The sequence below is a fragment of the Lasioglossum baleicum genome, unplaced genomic scaffold (genome assembly GCF_051020765.1).
Source record: "Lasioglossum baleicum unplaced genomic scaffold, iyLasBale1 scaffold1623, whole genome shotgun sequence".
Classification (NCBI taxonomy): Eukaryota; Metazoa; Arthropoda; class Insecta; order Hymenoptera; family Halictidae; genus Lasioglossum; species Lasioglossum baleicum.
In genome coordinates, this window is record NW_027470682.1 from 1 (window position 1) to 20624 (window position 20624).

General features: G+C 57.9%; 3 protein-coding genes across 3 annotated transcripts; 2 read left to right on the plus strand and 1 right to left on the minus strand.

Moving 5' to 3' along the window:
* The first annotated feature begins 6708 nt into the window (after positions 1 to 6708).
* On the plus strand, positions 6709 to 9498 carry LOC143220808 (ionotropic receptor 75a-like). Its single transcript, XM_076446394.1, has 8 exons — positions 6709 to 7065; positions 7150 to 7458; positions 7801 to 7916; positions 8019 to 8189; positions 8262 to 8515; positions 8579 to 8787; positions 8860 to 9140; positions 9198 to 9498. The coding sequence occupies exons 1-8, from the start codon at positions 6709 to 6711 to the stop codon at positions 9496 to 9498; spliced, it is 1998 nt and encodes a 665-aa protein (XP_076302509.1).
* A 105-nt stretch (positions 9499 to 9603) lies between these two features.
* Positions 9604 to 10433, minus strand: LOC143220809 (dynactin subunit 5-like). The gene is made up of 4 exons (XM_076446395.1): positions 10386 to 10433; positions 10124 to 10311; positions 9909 to 10020; positions 9604 to 9801 (listed from the first exon to the last, which is right to left on the minus strand). The coding sequence occupies exons 1-4, from the start codon at positions 10431 to 10433 to the stop codon at positions 9604 to 9606; spliced, it is 546 nt and encodes a 181-aa protein (XP_076302510.1).
* Positions 10434 to 10929: 496 nt separating this feature from the next.
* On the plus strand, positions 10930 to 14370 carry LOC143220810 (protein PTHB1-like). The gene is given in 13 exon segments (XM_076446396.1): positions 10930 to 11204; positions 11267 to 11355; positions 11430 to 11636; positions 11639 to 11693; positions 11764 to 12023; positions 12082 to 12212; positions 12450 to 12657; positions 12699 to 12899; positions 12954 to 13193; positions 13312 to 13601; positions 13674 to 13844; positions 13911 to 14048; positions 14125 to 14370. Coding segments are annotated over 13 exon segments (2511 nt in total).
* The last annotated feature ends 6254 nt before the right edge of the window (positions 14371 to 20624 follow it).

The window sequence follows — 20624 nt, forward strand, 5'->3', positions numbered from 1 at the left end:
CCTCGATTAGAAAAAGGAAAAGGAAAAGGAAGGAACGAGACGCGAGCGAGAGAGATATTGCAAGAAAAGCGTTACCGCATACGAGTAGATGGAACGCGTTTATTATCGGAGAGGAATCTGTGGAGTGGTGCAACGTTCGTCTAGCTCCCTTTTCAAATGCGAGGGTCGAAGCAGGCGCGTGTGCGTATATACGAGGAAGCGGGAAGAAAGGGAAAGGAAGAGAGGAAGAGAGGAAGGGAGGAAAGAGTGACGGCGGGAGCACGTGGCCGACGCGCGGTTTACGGGATAGACCGAGTCTCGTCGGGTTGGCAAACTAGTTTTCGTCCTACGATCCACGACAGATTCACTTGGAAACGCGGCGATCGTAAATGCGAGAGAGAAAAGAAAACATTACGTACGCGTGTGCGTGTCGTGCGTGTGCGCGAGCGAGAGAAAGAGAGAGAGAGAGAGAGAGAGAGGGAGGGAGAGAGAGAGAGAGAGAGAGAGGGAGAGGGAGAGAGAGGGAGAGGGAGAGACAGTGGCGGAATTCGGTGGTCGGAAAATACCGTACATTTACGTTTTCGCACAGGACTGTCCTCTTCCTCCAGGTTTGGTTGTTCCCAGACGAGCACGTGGCCATTTCGTCCTCTGTTCTCTCCGTGCGGTCTGCCGTTGCCGTTCATCGCACGCTCGACACGCGCTCTATTCGCACGCGATCACACACGGAAGCGATGCACGAACGAGGATCGTTCTCGTTTGTTACACGGAGAAACGTAGGCGGACAAACGGTGGATTTTCGCGATTCACGTGCACGGGAAAGCTCGTGGCGAAGCAGGAGAATTTACCGCGTGTACTCGCGTGCCGTTGGCTCGCGCGATATTCTCTCACTGGCAGCCGAGGAAAATCGACATGGTCGCAGGCGGACGTTTCGCGAGCACCGTGTGTACTTTTGACTGGCGTGCGACAACAGCGGGGCTATTAGGAAGAAAACGACGACGACGACGACTACGGGGCGGCGGTGATGGTGTCGAGAACGACAACGACCACGACGGCGACAGCGACGGCGACGGCGACGGCGGCGGCGGCGACGGCGAGTACGAGTACGACGGCGAAGACGACGATAACGATGACGACAATGATTCTCGCGTGATGCGTCTTTGGACGCGACCGACCACTCACTGTGCGCCAATAATATCGCCTTTCGTCGCTGTGAATCGGTTGACGGTTTGGTGGTAGACCGATAACGATGATTAACAACGATCCCGTGATCGGAAGGGAGTACGCACCTGCCTCTTTCTCTCTTTCTCTCTCGCGTTGGTCGGGTCGGCGGAACGACGCGAGCCGAGGGGCTAGGGGAGCGGTTGGACGAAACGAATCGTCCGAGCGACCGAGACCGTCCGACCAATGGCGAGGCGAGTCTGGCCAACGGCTTGCTCCGGTTGGTCACGCCGGCGCCATCTGGCGTTCGTCCTCCGATTCCGCCAATCGAACAATCGCGCGCGAACAGACGTGCGAGCTCGCGCTACCTTTCGAATCGCTTTGGACCAGTGCCGAAACGTTCGACGGATCGATTCCTTCCCACCAATTACGTCCACCCTTTTTTCACCTTTTCACCCCGCTTTTCCGCCGGTCTTTCCTCCGATTCCATTCCTCGCTATCCTCTTCCGCGAGTTTTCCTAGTTGGCCCAGTGGCTTCTTCTCGTTCAGAAATATCCATGAAAATTACGTAACGGAAAAATTGTCGGCAAAATTATCCTCGTCATCGTAGACGACTGCCTACCGCGGTTGCTTATCTTGGCGATCAACCACGGATATCTTTGCCCTGCTGGTGTAACCTATGGAATTTCTTATCTGCCGATTCGCAACGTTCTTTTAAAATGGCGTAATCGCGGTCACGTCACGCGTCGTGTTACGATCGCCGAGGATTCTCGCGTGTGCGCGAGCGCGCAAACCTCCTTCCCTCTCTCTCTCTCTCTCTCTCTCTCTCTCTCTCCGTTCGCGATCGCTCTTTCGTCGCGTAGCAGTTATCGCGCGGCCGAATTTCCTTTGAATCCCGATGAGTCACATCGTCGAGATATACTCGCGTTTCGCGTGTTTAACGAAGCATCGGTTGGCCGATTAACCGCAAGGTCGCTCCGGTATATCCTATTTGCCGGGACAAACGTCTCGCAGCGTAATATCGCGAATGGCTGGATAAAAATGTCGCGTTTCATCGTGAGTCAGCGGAGAATAGCAGCCGATATCGGCGATCGGTCCTCCGCGCGTTCGCCGGAAATTCGTAACGCCAGGAGGGAGGGATATTCGAGAAGGTCTGGAAGGTTTAAAAGTTCGTATTAACCGCGCCGCCAAAATCGCGTACGAAAATAAAGATAGGCGCCTCGCTATTGATAGAATCGCGGATATCGCGTGCCAAAAATCGTCGTAACGCGCACGTGCGCGCGAACCGCGACGACAGGCGTATCCGCGCGCTAACCACGCGGATACGAGCGATTATTCCGGCAATTCGCTCGAGGATCGGACTCTCGTAGTTTTCCTCTCGCGTGTCGCGAGACGTTTCGAGTAATGGAGGGTAATGGAGGGTAATGGAGCGGTTGCGTAACACGCTCGGTTACCGACCACTGGTCAAAGCGGGACCGACCGATCGGTGATCGATCGCGGTCTCTCGGCCGGTAAGTGGCCGCGTGTTTACCGACGAGGAATTTTTCCTCGGCTCGTCGGACGGAGCTTGGCGGAGGAGAGGAGAGGAGAGGAGAGGGTGTTTGGCGCTTAGATCGATGCCCGAGGAAGATTTATTTAGGCGAGAGATTCTTTGCCGAGGCGCGACCTCGTTGCACCGCACGAACCGGTCACCTCGACTCGATATCGCGTGTACGCGCACGCGTGTGCGTGTCAACAGGAAACGTTTCTCTAAACGCCATTATTCACTTGGCAAAGTGGAAAATAACGTCCGCCTCGGGCGAATAACGAAAGAAGAAGCAAACGCGCGAGCATAACCGCGTGGCCGGAAGCTTTCGGCGGAACTCGAAATTGAAAGTAACAGGTTGGCAGCGCGAAAATGGCGAGAGTCGGCGGTGCGTTGGAACCGGCCAGCGCCGGCGATGCCTTCCTTTCCTTTCTTTGAACTTTCCAACGATTCGTGTCAAGGTGTACTACACGGTTTTCGCGTGTTTTCCGAGACGCGCGGGTTCGTCGGTTTCTGGACGAAGACGGATCGTCGTATCGGAACGGTTTCGGAATGGAGAAACGTGACGGGGGGCAGGCGGGGCGCGCGGCGACGGACTCGTAACGGCCGTTTGCTCGTTCGAAAGTTTCTACTTTCGTGTTTTAGAGGCGACCGCTGCGGTGTCACGCTCGAGAGAATGGACACGCCAAGGCGTAACCGTACGACGGCGCCGTCGCCACCATTCCGCGGCTCTTCCGCGCCTATTCCGCGCCTATTCCGCGCCCATTCCGCGAGAGGATTCGCGGCGGCTAAGAGGAAAAGGCAGGATCGATCGGACCACGCGAGTCGTTGGAATTCCGCGGCGATTCGCGCTCTACCGATCAATTGTTTCCGCCTGGTTGCCTGTTTATCATTGGCCGCGCGTGCTTTGTCCGCTGGCTGCGAGAAAACACGACGATTACAGAGGAGAGCGCGTACGCGTCGCGTAATGTATTATTCAGGAGTGCTGGACGTGGGAGCGACCGTGTCGAAACCACTGCCCGTTCCGCCTACTACTCTCTACGTTCTCGCAGCACTTTTGTCGGAACGGAGAAAGAAATTGCCCCGCTTCCTGCTTTCCTGCGCGATCGCCGCTGGATCGTCGCTCGCCGGATCGCGCGGCCGTCGAGAGACCCTCGAGAAGCTGGCGAGAGAAGAAGGGTGAGAACGAGGGAAGGCGAGGTCGCGAGCAAGGCCGATCGGACGAGTGGAAAAATAGGAAAACGAAAAAAAAAAAAAAAAAAAGAAAAAAAATGAACGGTTTCGATGCATATTTATGGAGCACCTACACGCGCGTCACGGCCATACTTTTTCAGACGGTTAATCGTACGAGTTACCGGACGCGGTGCACCTTCGGTCCGGTTTTTCTTATCTCCCAGCGATTCGAACGCGCTCGGCAGCGTCTTCTTCGCGAGGATAAAGATCAGACGCGCGCGCGCGCTACACGCTCGAGGAGGAAAAGAGTTTCGGACTGTAGGGATCGTTATCTGTTTCGGCCGCGAGTATCGGTGAAATCCGTCTATGGCGAAACAGCCGTGTCGAACGTGTTGCACGTGTCTCGGCACGAGTGAAGCAAGAGGAAAAAGCTCGATAAGATAGACGCCTCTCCAGCGTCTCTCGATCGTCGCGAGAGTTTTACGGTTCATCACGGAGATAAATGGCAATTGGAAAAGACGAGGAACGACGTTTGCGCCTGTGGATACTTCTGGGTAAGCAACTCTCCGCGCGATTCTCCTATCGCGAAAGTTTTTCCGATTCGCGGAAGAACCAGCGAAGCGAAGCGAAAGGAAAGGAAACGAAAAGTTGACCGTGTGGAGCGTGTGGGAGAAGGGAAAAGGGCGACGAGCAAAGGCGCTGGGAATGATTCGGAGCGTCGCGAGACTGCGCGATGCGACGCATTCGAGTCTTAACGAATCAAGGTGATCGCGCGAGATAACGCTCGGATGTGGATTCGAGGACTCTCGCGCGGTATCATTATCTCTGGAATTTCTCCTCTACCCCGTGTTTCACGGCGTTGGTCGCGGCCGAGAAAAGCGCGGAGGACGAGGTGGAAAAATGTAGGGTTAGACGGAGAGGAGGGCTCGCGAGGTGGAAAGGACGCGGAAGAGAAGAAGAGGGTACGCGACGAACCGTTCACCCGAGCGTCGGCCGTCGGGAGGACGGCGCACGGTGGTGACCTTGCCTCTTCGATTCCTTGGCTAGATTTTCAAATCCAGATAATAGAGAGCGGCAATGGTTATGCAAATACGGCGTTTCTCGTTACGTAAAGCGAACGCGATCGTCCGTGTCTCGAGTTTCTCCAGCGTGCCACCGCGGACCCGGACAAGCTCGGAAGCGACGTCGGCGACGGCGACGGCGTCGAGGAAGAGGAGAAAGAGGAGAAAGAGGAGAAAGAGGAGAAAGAGGAGATAGAGACTCACCGGTCGGTGGTGGGACTTGGTTCTGGAACACCTCGGCGGGCCTCTTGGCCTCGGACTTGCGGTCTACGGGGAGGCCGTTGGTCGACATGGTTCACGGAGAACTCTAGCTCGATCTCGTTTCGATCTGGTTTCGCGCGACGTCGAAGAGAGACGAGAGGTGTCTCTGCGCCGGTGGACGGAGCGAAGGGAAGCGGAGCGGTGGCGAAGGCTGACGCGCCGCCGGTCTCGCTGCTGCTACTGTTGGGAACCGTGCCGAACTCGCGACACTTAGCCGCGAACACCTAGTGGACGGCGACCAATTAGAACACGCGATTCGAACCCCACCGTTTCACAACCACCTCCCCCGCGCGGCGATATCGCTTCTCCCGAATCGGTTGCTCGCGGGAAATCGAAGAATTTCGCCGTTGTCGCGGGCTTTCGAGTTTTTGCCTTTTTTTTTTCCTCCAGCTATCCTCTGTTTATCTTCTGCCGCCTAACCCCCGCCTTTTTCGCGCCTCGCGCTGCTCTCCGTCCTCGGCTCCCCCCACGCGGCGGCGCGAGACCACCGAAGGACCACACGGCGAGAGAACCGGAGGACCATCCGCGCGATTACCCTGCAAATAGAAGACGAGTCGATACGGTGAACTCGTCCGAGCGAATGACGAATCGGTAGTTGGTTTATGCGTCATCCAGCGCGATCCTATGACTTATTCCGAGCACGAACAGTCTCGCTTAACGAGACCTCGACGTTGATGGAAATCAACGATTCTCGCGGTGTTTGCTAGTTCGCCTCGACCTCGTCGTCGTCGTCGTCGTCGTCGTCGTGGTCGTCGTCGTCGTTAGATTCGGCGAAACCAGTCGAGACGGAGAGAAAGATGAGGGATCAAGGAATTAATACCGTTGGTCGGTTTGGCGACACGGGTGAGGAGAGAAGGCGGAAGGGAAAGGCGGAGGAACGGTGGAGGGAGGCGAGAGAAAGAGAGCAAGGGGAAGGTGGCGACGCGAGCGAGCTTTCTTCGCGTAAATTCCAGGTAATCCCGAACACGCGTGGCTGATCGTCTGGAGGGATTTCGGCGCGTTCGGTTTGCCGCGTGCAACCCACCTCCGCGAACGGACGAACGAGCAGCCTGGCTGATATCGTGGAGCCGGTGGGCTCGGCGCACGTGTCGATCACCGACTCGTCACGCGACACACCGATGCCCCGGCGCACCCGAGCAAGGTCGGCTTTCCCCGACCCGCCGCAACCTCCCTTTTCCGCTCTTTTCCTCTCTTTTCCTCTCCTTCCCGTCCAACACGCCGGTATTTCGCAACGATTATCGCCTCGTTTCGCCGCTCTGCAGACATCCTAACTAAATCATCCATCGCCTTCTTATCGATACACCGCGCGTCTACCTGCCCGCCCGATTTATCGATCCGACAGACGAGCAGCTATTCTTCCGCTCTGCTACTCGGTTTACGCGAATTATCCTGCGAGCCGCAATCGCGGTGTATCGGGTAATAGCGGAATCGATAACGCCTAGTTCGCCGTGTTATTTTCCCAGCCGCCGATCCTCCCTCCTATCGATAATTCAAGCCTCTCCTCGGCGACGCTTCGCACAAGCGTCACCCTCCAAACGGCCCGCGTCCGCGATGCTTCTCCACCTCGGTGGTCGTCTCCTTCTTCTCGCCGCGGGGATCGTCGTCGCCTCGGCGGAGCTCTCGGACTCGGCGATGGTCCAGCTGCTGGACGACGCGATCGGACCGCTCTTTCCACCGGTCAGGCTGTCGTTGCATCTCTGTCCGTTCCACCGGGATCTCCGCCGAGATGTCGGCTTTTTCGCAGACCGCGCGGTTCGCCTCTCCACCGCGATGTCCAGCAAACGCCTGGCACACGAGATTCACCATCGCCTCGAGCGATTCGAACGACCAGCGCGCGACACCTGGGAGCATCGAGTCTTGTACGTGTTGGATCTCCACTGCGATTACGCGATTCCGCTTTTGCGATCGGTGCGTCACCAGCCTCGTTATACAATGGCACGCGTCCGAATACCTATTCCGTCTGATCGGATCGGATCGATGGGCTGTTGGCAGGCGAACGCGTCCGGCATGTTCGCCGCACCGATCAGGTGGCTTCTGCTTGGAAACCGATCCTTGGCCAACCACGCCTTCGAACGCATGGCCGTCTACCCGGACAGCGAGGTGATCCTCGCGAGTGGACTGGACGCGGCGGGAGACTTTGTCAGGATAACCTCCGTCTACAGGATCGGCTGGTCCGGAGAGCTGATAGAGGAGGATCGGGGAAACTGGACCGCCGGCCTTGGCATTCGAATCGCGAATTTTCACCCCGCGTCGCGGCGACGGCGCAATCTTCGACAGACTCCCGTCAAATCCTCCATCGTGGTATCTCTAGCCGCCGATGATCCACCGGCGTACGAGCCGATCGCTTTAATCTCCGATCGCCTAATTACCGATTCATCCATCTCCGGCGACGTCTCGATAACGTCCGCTAATTCGCGGAGAAAAGTCGCGAGCGCGTCGATAAGATACCGAAACGGGATAATAGGCGGATCGCTGGTCTTTCTCGGTCCGTGTAGACCAAGCGAGAGGAGGAGCAGAGAGAGAGGAGCGCGCGCGCCTCTCCGAGAGCGTATCGAACGCTCGTACGCCAGCGGAATGGAAAATTCACAGCCGCGGTAGACGATCGTCGCCTAATAAATCACCCTCGCGTTTCCCTTCCCATAGATTACCGATCCCGATACGATCAACCACTTAACCGATTACGAAAATAAGCATATAGATCCAGTTTCGAAGGTCAATTATCCTTGGGTAGTGCACATAGTCGACCGAATGAACGCAACGTGAGTCTCTCCCGTCTCTCTCCTCCGTACCATCGAGTGCTGCCTCTCCTCCGTCGCGACGCCACCACCGTCCTTCTCTCGTTTCTCTCTGTCTCCGTTTAGCGCGAGCTTTATCCCGACCGAGACCTGGGGATACCGAAGCAAAAACGGCACGTGGAGCGGCATGATAGGCATGCTGCACCGCGGAGAGGCCGACATCGGCAGCACCGGCACCTTTTTGACTCTGGAGCGCATCGGCGTGGTCGATTACGTCCAGCTTTACACCTATACCTAGTAAGTGACGCGGTGCGTCGCGTCGTCCGATTATATCCACACGCGGAGAACGATTCTTTTTTTTCCTCGCAGCGTGAAATTCGTGTTTCGCAAGCCTCTGCTGTCCACCGTCAGCAACATCTTCGCGTTACCCTTCCAACGATCCGTCTGGATAGCGATCGGGGTGTTTCTGCTGCTGGTACTCGGCATGCTCTACTTTTCCGCCAAGTGGGAATTCCGCAGAGGCGCCTCCGCCAGCACCGGCGCCTATTGGCAGCAATTTCATCCGGTCGAGCAGACGCTCAGCGACAATTTCATGGTGGTGCTAGGCGCTATCGCGCAACAGGGTATAAGCCCCTCCCCCGCCCTTCCCTCTCGCTACCCGCCGCTAATTCCCCGCGAATTTACAGGCTACTCCTACGAACCGTTCCGGGTTCCTCCGCGGATCGTTACCTTGATGCTGTTGATAGTCATACTTAATCTCTACGCCTCTTACACCGCCAACATCGTCGCTCTGCTCCAATCGACCACCGATTCCATCCAGACTCTGGCCGATCTGTTGCACAGCCCGCTAAAGTTGGGAGTCCAGGACACCGTCTACAACAGGCATTACTTCCAGGTACGAACCAGCCGCTTTCCATCGCAGAAAAATCCCTGAATCGATTCACGGCCGACGCGGCGTTACGCGCAGAACTTTCGAGATCCGATACGGAGAGCCATAGTGGACCAGAAGATCGAGCCGAAAGGTCACAACGACTCGTGGACGTGGATGTCGATGGAGGAAGGGGTTCGACGCCTGAAGAGCGAATTATTCGCGTTTCACGGGGAGACGGGCAGCATGTACGAGATAATGCAGAAAACCTTTCTCGAGGAGGAAAAGTGCGGAATCATGGAGATGGACATGTTGTACATGCGATACCCTCTGATGACGATCCGAGCTCGGTCGCCGTACCTCGAGATTATCAAGAACGCGTGAGTAGGTAGGATCGAAGGGGATAGCAGGAGGATGAAAGACAGGGCCGTTCGCAGGGCGCTTTTGTTGCACGAGACTGGTCTGAGGTATCGCGAGGACAGCCGACTGTACGCGAACAAGCCGAGTTGTCATGGACAGACGAGCTTCGTCAGGATAGGACTCACCGAGTGCTACTTCGCGATAGCGGCCATGTGTTACGGGACGTTGCTCAGCCTGGCGGTGCTCGGGACGGAGCTCGTCTGGCACAGGAACAGGGAATCGATCGGCCGAGCTGTCCTTGCGTTGCGAACCGAGCTGCGTCCACCCGGATTCCTCGCGGGGGTAGATTCTTCTCGAACGGTGCACGCGGACCGTTAGAATGAAAACGTACGAGTTTGCTGTACAATTCTTTTCATTTTCTCTCTCTCTCTCTCTCTCTCTCTCTCTCTCCCTGCGTCTGTTTATAGCGTACGCGTAAACGCGTTAAGTTCGGTACAGTAAAAAGTGTTGATAGTAATTCTTGGTAAATTCTAGCATGAGGTCGAGCGTGCACTCGGGCAAATCTTCGACGCACTTGGCAGGGTTGCCGGCGAATCGTGTAAACGAGGGAACTATGGTCTCCGGCGGAACCACCGCTCCATCCTCGATGTAACAACAGTCTTTCAGCACGCACCTCCTTCCCTGTATAGTCGAACAGGAGCAATTCTTATCACTCTGTACCACTCTATCCTATACTGTACACGCATAGTTTGTGCAAACGCGCGTAAAAATACAGACGGTATACGTACGATTACTGCGTTTTTTCCTATGTATATGTAAGAACTGACGATAGCTGCGTTAACCACCGCTCGTTCCCCTACGAATACGTGGTCTCCCATCGTCAGAGGGAAGAAGGCAACGCTGAAGAAACGAAACGATGAAACGTGTGTGGTACGACGGGGAAATCGGTGTCGACGACCAGCAAAATTTCGCGGAAAAGATTCGTTAACCGGTAATTACCAACCCTCTGCTGAATTTTTTGAACGGCGGTCTTATGATGGCGTTCTTGCTGATAATGCAATAACGTCCCGTCCTAACGTTCGCCAAATCGCCTCTGATAATGGCATCCGACTGCACGATCACCTTCCCGTGTAGCACGATATTCTGCGAGCCGCAGAGAATGGTGTGTCTGCTTACCTTGTTCCCGGACGCCTGAAACGTCAAAACCGTGAAAATCGTGAAAAAGAGGTTAGGCGTGTAGCAGCTAGTTATCTCGTTTCACCTACCGTTTCCACGTACTCGGTTTTGCTGTGATAAACGTCCGGGGGTTCCATATCGCCTGGATTCGCTCGAGTCCGCGGTGATCCTCTGTATTTCCGTAAACTCGAACGGAACGGAGGCAGAAGAAGGAACGACGGAGGAGAGAAGGTTTGGGAGTTGCGCGGAGCGCCACCGTCGATGCGCGTTGGAGCGCGGCGCTGGACGGTTTCGCCGCCTGTCGGCCGCGCGGGCAACTAACGCAGCCGCGGCGGGAAATTCGATCGGATGGGATGGTCAAGGCTAGGCAAGACGGATTACGAAAGGCGAGTCGAACCGCGTATCCGTGTCGACTCGGCAACTATCCATCGATCGGTCGTCGAAAGAACGTTTCGCCACACGGCTTACGCGACGTAAATTACGTAACGACGCGGCGTCTCGAGCGCGTCTGTTTTGAAACAGCGACTCCATGGCAACGAAAGGGTAAACCGAAAGGGGCGAACGGGAAGGTAAGCGGCCGCGAGGTAGCCAAGCGTTTGCCTTAATTTCCAAACGAGCGGTTCGGTGTCCGCGATGTCGTTGTTCAAAACGAAGGAATGGTGGCGAACGAGGTGCGGAGCGAACGAGAGCTTCGACAGACACAGCTTGCTGGTAGCTCCGTTCTTCGGAAACCAGAGGAAAGACATCCTGGTAGTGGGAAGTCACGAAGGTTACCTGAGGATGTACAGCCCGAGCTCGCAGTGGGTGGACGAAACGAAATCCCCGACCAACTACAAGTCCACGGACCTGATGATCGAGACTCGGCTGGACGATTGCATCGTGGACATGAAGGCAGGGAAGTTCGTCTCGTGAGTGTCGATCGGAGCTAGCGGCGCGCTCGCGACGAGGATTAACCGAAATTCGATTGCAGAGGATCGCAGGATGTACGCTTGGCGGTGTTGACGGGTTCCAAGTTGCTGGTTTACAACGTGGCTCTGGTCGACGAATCCACCGAATACGGTTTGCTCTCTAACTCTGTCTTTCTCGCGCGTTTCGCAACGCGGACGCACTGTGGACGATAGATCGGTCGGCAGGGGATCGATGCGAGCTGAAGATGGCTTACGAGCATCAGCTGCCAAAGTTCCCGGCGTCGCTGACCACCGGGCCGTTCGGCGGCGTCCGCGGCAGAGACTTTCTCTGCGTGCAATGCCTGGACGGGACGTTTCTCTTCTACGAGCAAGAGATGTTCGCGTTCAGCCAGCTGCCGAAGAATCGGTTACTGGCCGAGCCGATGGTCTACGTCCACGGAACGATCTGTTCGTCACGGCCAGCTCCTCCTGGTTTCTCGAGTGTCACAGGTACGTTCCTTCCCTTTGCTCGCGTTCCAATCGTCCCGGGGGAGAGAGAGAGAGAGAGAGAGTTGCTTAGGTACCAGAGCATGGCGGAATGGTCGAGAAAGAAGGAAGAAGAAGCGGCGGAGGAGGCGGGGAAAAGTTTGGAGCCGGATTGGACGTACAACATCGGGGAAGCGGTGCTAGCCATCGAGGCTGTGACCCTGAGCAGCTTCGAGGTGGGAATCGTGGTGCTCGGCGAGAGACATCTGTTCTGCCTAAAGGACAATTGCGCGTCGGTAAAGTACGCGAAGAAACTAGAGTACAGGCCGCTCTGCTTTCGACCTTACGTGATCGGTGAGTAGCGGAGGATAGAGGAGGAAGGAGGAGAGACCACGCGACGCGGTGATTTCAGAACCGGACGGGAAGCTGATGGTACCGGTGATCGCGGACACGAGCACTCTGGTGATTTACGAGGGCAGCACGGTGAAATGGTCGGCGCAGCTACCTTTTCCACCGGTCACCGTGGCCCGAGTTCAGCTGCAGGTGAGCGGAGAGCGGCGAGTGGAAGGAAATGGAAGGGACGGGAAGCGGTCGAGGAGGAAGAGCTTATCTGCCGGTTATCGTGGTCGCGTCGACTTTCCGGAAGACGGGAGAGGCTCGTGGCGCGTGTTCGCGTCCGTCGACTGGCTCGGTTAATTGGCACCGATAACCGAGAGCGCGTTAGCGAGATTCCGAGCAACCGTCTCGCTCCGTGCTTCTTTTCTCTTTCTTCTTCCGCAGCACTTGCAAGGCGCGATCGTGGTGTTATCGGGGGACGGCCGCCTGGAGGCCTGCTACCTGGGTACCGAACCGAGCCTCTTCGTCGCGCCGCCCCTTCACCCGCGCGGCTACGATTACGCGGACGCGGATCGTCGGCTGGCCGAGTTGCGAGCCGCCTCCGCCAGGCGCAACGATTCCAAAGATTGCGAAGGTGAGGAAAGGCGATCTCGTTGGCGATCGGCGGAACGACGGGTCTGGACTGATCCGCAGGCGATCGGACCAACGAGGCCGGAGTGGACGCGGAGCTGATAGTGTCGGTGAGCGCGTCGCTGCACGCGGAATCGTCCAGCGAGCTCTGCGTCGTCTCGATAGACCTGTCCTCCTACGCGATCCTTCGGGACGTCCAGGTCTGCGTGGACGTTTGCAAACCGCTGGTAGCCACCGAGGATTTCCACGTCCTTCCGAATCTCTGTAAGCGAACCGCGTCGCCGTCTCGGCGCTTTTCCCATGTTTCGTGATTCACAGGCGAGCGACACGTGGCCAAGACGGAGGTGTACGTGGACGGGGATTGGCCGGCGATCTCTTCGGAGGTTAGCGTCACGGTGACTTACAGAACGGACGCCGGGGTGCTGCGAGCGCTGAGGAGAAGCAGCCAATTACCGCTCAAGACGATGCTGAGGAGCTGCTCGGCCGAGAACGCGGCCTCGTTCGTAACCGTGCTGAAGAGCAACGCTCCTCTGCTGGCGTTCGCCCACCTGTTTCCCGGTAAACACTCGGGGCGTCTCGAATTTCGCCTCTCGTCCGTGAAAATTGCACCGCTTGAGAAATTGGTTCGACGCGCCGAGCGTTTAACGCGAGGGTTAACGCCAGTCGTTGTCCTCAGAGTTCAGCGCGGATCAATGCCAGAGGCAAGGGTGGAACGCGCTGGGACTGCGGCACGTGGTGTCCGGGCAAACGGTCACCGTGGTTTCCGGCAATGCCAGCAACCGCTATCGCGTCCAGTCCAACCACGATTTAGCCTCGGTGTTGGTGCTGCATCGGCTGATCGAGAGGTTGACGGCGAAGAACGAGGAGGGTAGTCTGGCGACCGGTATCGGACAGAGCCACCTGAGATCGATGCATCAACGGATAGACGATCATTTTCGCGTTCGACGAGAGATCGAGAGGATAACGGTACGCGCGAAAGGGGTTTTTCGTTGGACCGAGAGTCCGAGAAATTCTCGTTCGTTTGGTTCTCGGGGACAGGAGGAGATCGGACTGTTGACCAGCCAGCTGAGGAACATCGAGAGGAAGATGCTGCGAGCGGTGAGAGGAAGGAACGAGCGATCTCTGGCCGACACCGAGCTGCCGTTCCTCTTCGACTCCACCTACGCGGCGATCTTCGCGTTGCTCGAGGACCTCGCGAACGCGCGAGCGGTGAGTTTCCCGCGATCTCGGCACGCGTTGCCAATGGCCTAAATGTGGACGTGTCGTGGAACGCAGGAACGAGAGCGAACCGGCCACCGACTGAGATGCAGCGTGGAGTTGTCGCTGGTGTTGCTGCGCGCCACCGTGTCCGAGGAGAAGTGCGCGGCGTTAAGGGCAGCGATCGGATTCCAGCCGCGCCCCGCCGACCGATTCGTAAGCGCTCTATCTCTCTCCTCTCTCTCTCTCTCGCCTCGGCGGGGATGGTGGTTCATCGGAGATCGTGACGCAGGACTGGGAAGAGATCGCGGACGCCGGACTGGCCAACTTGCTCGAGTACTTTTCGAGGAAGACCGGTGCGGTGTCCGAGTCGAGATCGTCCACGTGGAACACCCTGACTCCGGTGACGAGCAGCAAGCAGCTGACGAAGCTGAAGACGCGCTTGGTTCAGGCGATCGAGCGGCTGACGGGGAACCGCGAGTGCGACATCGCGGAGATGGAGCCTGGCGACGACGGGAACGATCTCGCCTCGGCTTAACCACCTCCGATCCTCCTTTATCCTCCTTCGTTTCTTCGCGGGGTACACGGTAAGCCTTTGCCGAACGATCCTCGAACGATCCTCGAAGGAAACCGGAACGCGTTGCTCGATCGTTCGTTCGTTCTGGCGCCGTGATTCTGCTTTTCCGACTGGTCGATTAACGGAAGGGAAGGTTTCCGATCGGATCGGAGGACAGTGCGCGCTTTGTTCGGCTCGCGCGCGCTCCGGCCAGGGGTTCGCGATAATCCAGGCGAAATGCCGTAAAACCGAGGTGTCGCCGCCACGCGTCGCCACGCGTCTCGTCCGCGATAACCGAGCTTTTGTTCGAGGCCGTTTCGAGGAACGAACGTTCGCGGTCGGAAGCGACGCGTTAGAGGAAAGACCGTATCCTCGATGAGCCAGCGAGCGACAAATAGACTCGCCTCCTCCTCCTCTCTCTCTCTCTGTCTTTTTCCGTGGTCGTTCGGTTCGTATCGCAGTGGTCACGGGCAGCGTGGAATCGCGTTTCTCTCCCATGACTCGCGTCGCGTCCACGCTTCCGCCCGATTGCCCTTTCGTTTCTCCGTCTTTTCAAACGAGACGGAGAGAGAGAGAGAGAGGGAGAGACGCGATTCGATGGACGGTCGGTTACGAGGCCGATTAGGACGCTTTGTCCGCGAGCGCGTTGGAAAAGAAGTTTTGGCGCGTGCTACGCGAGCGGTGGACGCAGGATGGACGACTCGTCGCCTCGAGTGGTTGCCGCCTCCGGAAGCGATTGATTGCGAACGCCGCTAATTAGCTTACCATATAACGATAAAGCCTGCCTCTTCGCAGCGAGACCGGCGAATTCCTCCGGCGTCTTGCACCTCTCTCCCCGTGGCCGCCGCGGCGCCCCACCTCGCCGCACCGGCGCCGATGCATCTAGCGCGAGCGATCGCGTGCCCTTCGGCGCGCCGCGACGCCGCGCATCCTACTGCGCACCGCGGTCCGTTCGGCCAGGCTAAAGCAGGATACGGTCGTTTCCGGAAACGCGATCGAGATTACGCGCGAACCGTACGCCGCAACCTTTTTCCTTTTTCGCGGCCGAGATTGCGTCGCGAGCGCAACCGCCACGCAACGACCTCGAGAACCTGCTCCGAACCTAACGCGAGCTTTTCGAATTTCCCGCCGCGGCAACAGCGTTCCACGCGAAAGCGACGAGAACGGTCCGTGAGAAGAAGGTTCGTGAGAACGGTAACGAGGGATAACGAGGCGGTCGAACCGACTAACCAGTTCGAAGGGCTACCTTGCCTTTCCACTCCTACCCTAAATACCTATTGCCTCGCTTTCGGGCCTGGATATTCCCGCGCCAGTCACCCGTTTCCTAGAACTCTTTCTCGCGCGCTGCTAGTCCCAGTCTCGGACGCGACGGTTTGCCAAGCATTCGGATCGCGAGCGTTCAGGTTACCGCATAGTCCCGGGACCGCGGTTCGGAGAAAACAACGTTCGGCTTAATGGATCCATAAATCAGGCGTGAGCGGCTTCCAAGACCCGAGGAAAATCGTAAAACCTGCGCGACGTGGGCCGGAAAGATGAACGGAGCAGATAGGCAGGAATGACTCGCGCTAATGACTCGCTTCCGCGACCCTCGCAAAAATTTACTGCCTTTCCTCTGTCCGAGAGTCCCGGTCGGCGACGACCACGACCACGACCACCGAGGTGGGTGGTAGCTCGCTCGATCGGGCAAAAGATCGCCAGGGCCACGGCACGCGGCCGATCGGCCGAAAATAGCGTCGCTCGCGTCGCGCGTCGTAGAATCGGAAGAGAAAATAAATTTCGCCATTGGAATTCGCATTCTCTCGTGGCGTACCGCGCGTGTCTACGAATCGCGGTGGTACGTCGCTGGTTTCTCCGTCGACCACGCGTCTGTTCATCGTTCCCGGCCCAGGGTTTATTTTGCCAATTCAAACAAATTCGCGATCGCCGCGTGTTTACGCTCCGTCGTAGACGAAGCTCGCGAGGCTAGGAGACGGCCGATGGATCGGATCGGATGGGATCGTCGGCGCATGCGCGGGAGCGCGCCGGATGCGAGACACGCGGCGCGACGCGATCGGAAGGAGGAACCGAACGATATAATTAACGCGCAACCGACCGGACTGCCGGTGGAAATAGATCGGCGGGGGAGGAGGGGCGGAATTAAGGAAGAGGAGAGATATGGCGCGCGGTGCAACGGTACTTTCGGTCCCCGCTCGATGCCCGCTCGACGCCCGCTCCGGGCCCAGAGGAGGATCGCGAGGTTTTCGCGCGACCTTGCGCTCGTTACGCGAAAGAAAGCAAAAGCGAGTAACGCGGTTGCGGTTCCACGCTGCTTTTCTCCTTTTCTCCCCCGTCGCGACGGAATCGCCTTTCTCTTTCCGCGACGCGGCCACGAAAATCCGCTCGGTGGTGGTCTCTGGATCGTCGGTAGGATCGAACACGCGTCGAGGTTACACGGCGCGCCGCGGGGATAGTAAAAACTCGTATTTATCGCGGGGTTGTCGCGAGCGACCAAGCGACTTTTACACCGATGCATCGCCTCCTGGTTTTCTTACGGTGACTCATTCTAAGGGCGCGCTTCCACGAACAAAGCTAACAAGGTAGGTAGTACTCGTTACGAACATCCGCTCGCGGAATACTCCGCATCGTCGAGACGCGCTCCGGAGGGAGACGGAGGGAGAGAGAGAGAGAGAGAGAGAGAGAGAGAGACGGCGGCGGCGGCGGCAAGGATAGCGGTAGAAAGAGTCTGCGTGGAGGAGAGGAAAGGCCAAGTACCATCGATAAACATCTTCGATATGTACAATAGCCAACGGAGTAGTCGTTGTCCTCTCTCTTGCTCCGTCTCTCTCGCTCTCGGCCTTTCTCTCCGCGTGGCCGGTTACCCCGACGACGATACCGGTCCTCTTCGTCTGGCCGGAGCGGCGGAACGAGAAAGGAAAAGACGCATACCTAGCGCGATCCTTTCGCATCGGGTCGAATCGATCGTAAACTCGTTAATGGTATCGAGGTTAATGCTCGCGGGTCGATCGGTTCCACCGGCGACCGCTCTGTTTGCGCGGAATCCTCGATACTCCGACACCGGATATCTCGTAAAAACGCGGTATTATTATTGAACGCGCGAGACCCGATAGGATTATCGAAGTGGAACACCGTCGATAGGACGCGGATAGGAAAACCCAAACTTCCCACCGGTCAACGTTTCTCCCTTCTTTCCCTCTTTTCCGTCGCCCCCGTCTTCCTCGCGCCAATTCGGTAGCCGTGGACGCGGTGGAAAACCGTCGAAACGCTCGGACTCGTCTCGGATATCGAGAGGAGAACGCGATCGGTATCGCGTCGCGTGGCGCACAAAAATTTTCGAACCGCCGGGTAATCGAATCGGCATGCCGCTAACGCGAGAAGAAAGACAGAGAGAGAAGAAGGGGGTGCGAGGAGGGGGAGCGACAGAGAGAAGAGAGAGAGAGAGAGAGAGAGAGAGAGAGAGAGCGACCGACCGAGTTGGAACATTCTCCCTTTCTCGTTCGTCGAAACCTTGCGCAGTTTCTCCTCTGCCGTTCTCTTCACCGGTTCTTCGAGCGAACCCACTCTCTCTCTATCCTCCTCCTCCTTCTCCTCTTTGCCGAGCCGTTGTTCCTGCAGCTTCCTGCGCTGCTACTCCGCCACCGCCACCTCCACCTCGACCGCGGTGGCCACCTCCACCGCGACGAAACCACCTCCTGCACGGAGCACCGCGGCGGCCACCTCCACCGTAGCCACCACTCTCGGCCTTCCACGATCGCGCCTTTCCCCGCCGTGCCGCTGGCTCGGTCCGACACGCAGCCACGGAACCTCGTTACACTCCAACGAGATACACAGTGGTGGAAGTCGGAACGGAACTTTAGTGCAGCTGCGGCGAGCAGCTGACGCGGAATCGTGGGTAGTTGGTGGTGGAGCTTGCGCGGCGAACGCAGGCTTTCTCGTTTGCTACGACGCACCGCGGCTTTCCTACGCGGCCACGGACCTGACACAGTGCCTCGCGAGTGCCCCGAGAGTGCCCCGCGAGTGCTTCGACAGTGCCCCGAGAGTGCCGTTTCCAACTCTGAACCAAGTCTCGATCTATCGCGGTGAACGGACAGTAGCCTCGTCGACGCAATCCGCGCCGAGTGTCACGGCTGCGTGGCAATATTTCCACGAAATCCCCGACTTCGGTAAGTCGATCTCCGTCGTACCGCGACGCGTCTGCGTCTGCGTGCGCGTTTGCGTGCGCGTTTCCGAGTGCCGGCATACCGAGGATCGGAACGGCGAATCGAGATCGGAGCGATCGTCGCGTCTTCCCCGTGCTAACGGACACGCGGACTCGCGAGGTTGCCGTCGAGTCGTGGTCGATGCGAGAACCACGGGCGACGACCACCGCGGATTTTGCCCGTTGGATCGCGGCATAGGTGGAAGGTGGAAAAGGAAGAGGGACGGTGGCGCGCACGGTAGAGGATCGAGGCGGCGCGTAGCCATCTGACAGCTGAGTACGCGGTGCTAGATGTCGCCAGTGACGCGGTCCGCTTTGTCCCGCTGATCGCGATCGAGGAGCTCGCCGGCTCCTTCCCCTTCTCCCTTCCCCTTTCCTTTCCCTTCTTTCTCCTCTTCTCTGCGCTGCACCGCGGTTACCCTGGATCGGCACCGACTCGTAAAGCAACGAACGCGGCAAGGTAGGCAAGCGGCGCGCTCGCGAGCTCACACCAGCTCGCATACCGACTCTCCTCTCCGGCCCTTCTCGTTCCACACGCACCTGTTCCGTTGTTGTCGTTCCGCCACGGCGCCGCGTGCTTGCACGCGACAGCTCGTGCCACTTACCTCCAGTCGCTTCTCCAAACCCGGCCTCTCCCTCTCTCTCTCCCTCTCTCCATCTCTCTCCATCTCTCTCTCTCTCTCTCTCTCTCTCTCTCTCTCCCCCGTTCGTTTGGATTTCGCGCGCGCGCGCGCGAGGCCAATTTCTCCTCTGGTCGGGACGCGCGCGAACGTGGCTTCGGCGATTGGGACGGAAGCGATCGACGAAGAAGCAGAACTTTCCCGCTTTTCTCGCTGTTGGCGGCTTTTTCCGGACGAACGTTCGAGGCAAAGTGGATGGCGCTGGCTGTTAGCGGTAATCTCGCGCTGGAGCACGCGCGACCGTAGCCTTTCCTCCCCACCTCCAGCCTCCTTTTCCTCCTCCTTCCCTTCCTCTTTCCCTCTCCTTTTTCCTTTCTCCTTCTTCGTCGCGCGATCGTTTCTTTCGCCTCCCGATTTCCCTCTCGCTCGGTCGCGCCTCCCTCCCTCTCTTTCTCTCGCTCTCTCTCTCTCTCTCTCTCTCTCTTCTGGCCGTGCTCGAGGCTCGACCGCGTTTACGCAAAGACGATTCCGCGTTCGAATTCCCGGCCGATGGGTACCGCTGGCATCGCCGAGTCTCGCGAGCCCGAGGATCGTCGAGGAGGAAAAACGAGGTAAATAGAAACCGATCGCGCCGATTTCCAACGGGGTCCGTGTTCGGCGGCGGCGGAGGAGGAGGAGGAGGAGGAGGATTCGCGAGAAACTCGCGCGAGAAGGTTCGCCTGGAGGAAACGGCGGTTTACGTAACGCGACCAATCGGAATAACTTTCCGCGCGCGGTTCCAGCCGGCTGCCGAAAAAGAACGGGCGATTCTCGCGGAAGGTATCCGGTGGTTGGTGCACGCGCGTGCGCGTACGTGCACGTGTCGCGGTGGTTGGCCATCGGGACGCGAGGCAAGAACGAGATAATACCCTTCCAGGGGATCGCGGTAGTCCGAATACCTCGCCATCTCCGCGAACGCGAAACTCCGTCCTAATCGCGGCTAAACTCGAAACTCGTCTCGTCCCTTTAGGGCCGAGATAAAGGGTGAGAGAGAGAGAGAGAGAGAAAGAAGGAGGAAAAGAAGCGCGTCGAAAATTTCGCTCGACTTTCTATAAGCCGTGACGCGATCGTAGGTTTGGCCGCATTTTTTCCAGCCGTAGGAGAACGCGTCGAGATTCTATGCAAATGTCGGTCGGGAACAGTCGCCCCCGGACGAGTGGAAGAAAGGGCGGCATCTCGGACGGAGAGGCGTGGGGCGCGTGCGCGCGATAACGGTGGCGTTTGGCGGATCAACCCTCGCGCGAGTCGCGAAGGCTCGGCACGCGGAGGGAGAGACGAGAGGCTGCTCGTAACTGCGCGTTTCTCGGAATCACCGCGAACCGGCTGTTACACGGATTTCCGAAGAAAGATTCCGTAGGTTGGGAGCGCGTGACTCGTTGAAA

Excerpts from the sequence above, each read along its gene's own strand:
- LOC143220809 (XM_076446395.1), bottom strand. The coding sequence starts at position 10,433 with ATGGAACCCCCGGACGTTTATCACAGCAAAACCGAGTACGTGGAAACG. Across the intron at positions 10,312-10,385 it reads AAACCGAGTACGTGGAAACG|GCGTCCGGGAACAAGGTAAG; the intron begins GTAGGTGAAACG and ends TTGACGTTTCAG. Across the intron at positions 10,021-10,123 it reads TTCAAAAAATTCAGCAGAGG|CGTTGCCTTCTTCCCTCTGA; the intron begins GTTGGTAATTAC and ends TCGTTTCTTCAG.
- LOC143220808 (XM_076446394.1), top strand. The coding sequence starts at position 6,709 with ATGCTTCTCCACCTCGGTGGTCGTCTCCTTCTTCTCGCCGCGGGGATC. Across the intron at positions 7,066-7,149 it reads CGATTCCGCTTTTGCGATCG|GCGAACGCGTCCGGCATGTT; the intron begins GTGCGTCACCAG and ends GGCTGTTGGCAG. Across the intron at positions 7,917-8,018 it reads GTCGACCGAATGAACGCAAC|CGCGAGCTTTATCCCGACCG; the intron begins GTGAGTCTCTCC and ends GTCTCCGTTTAG.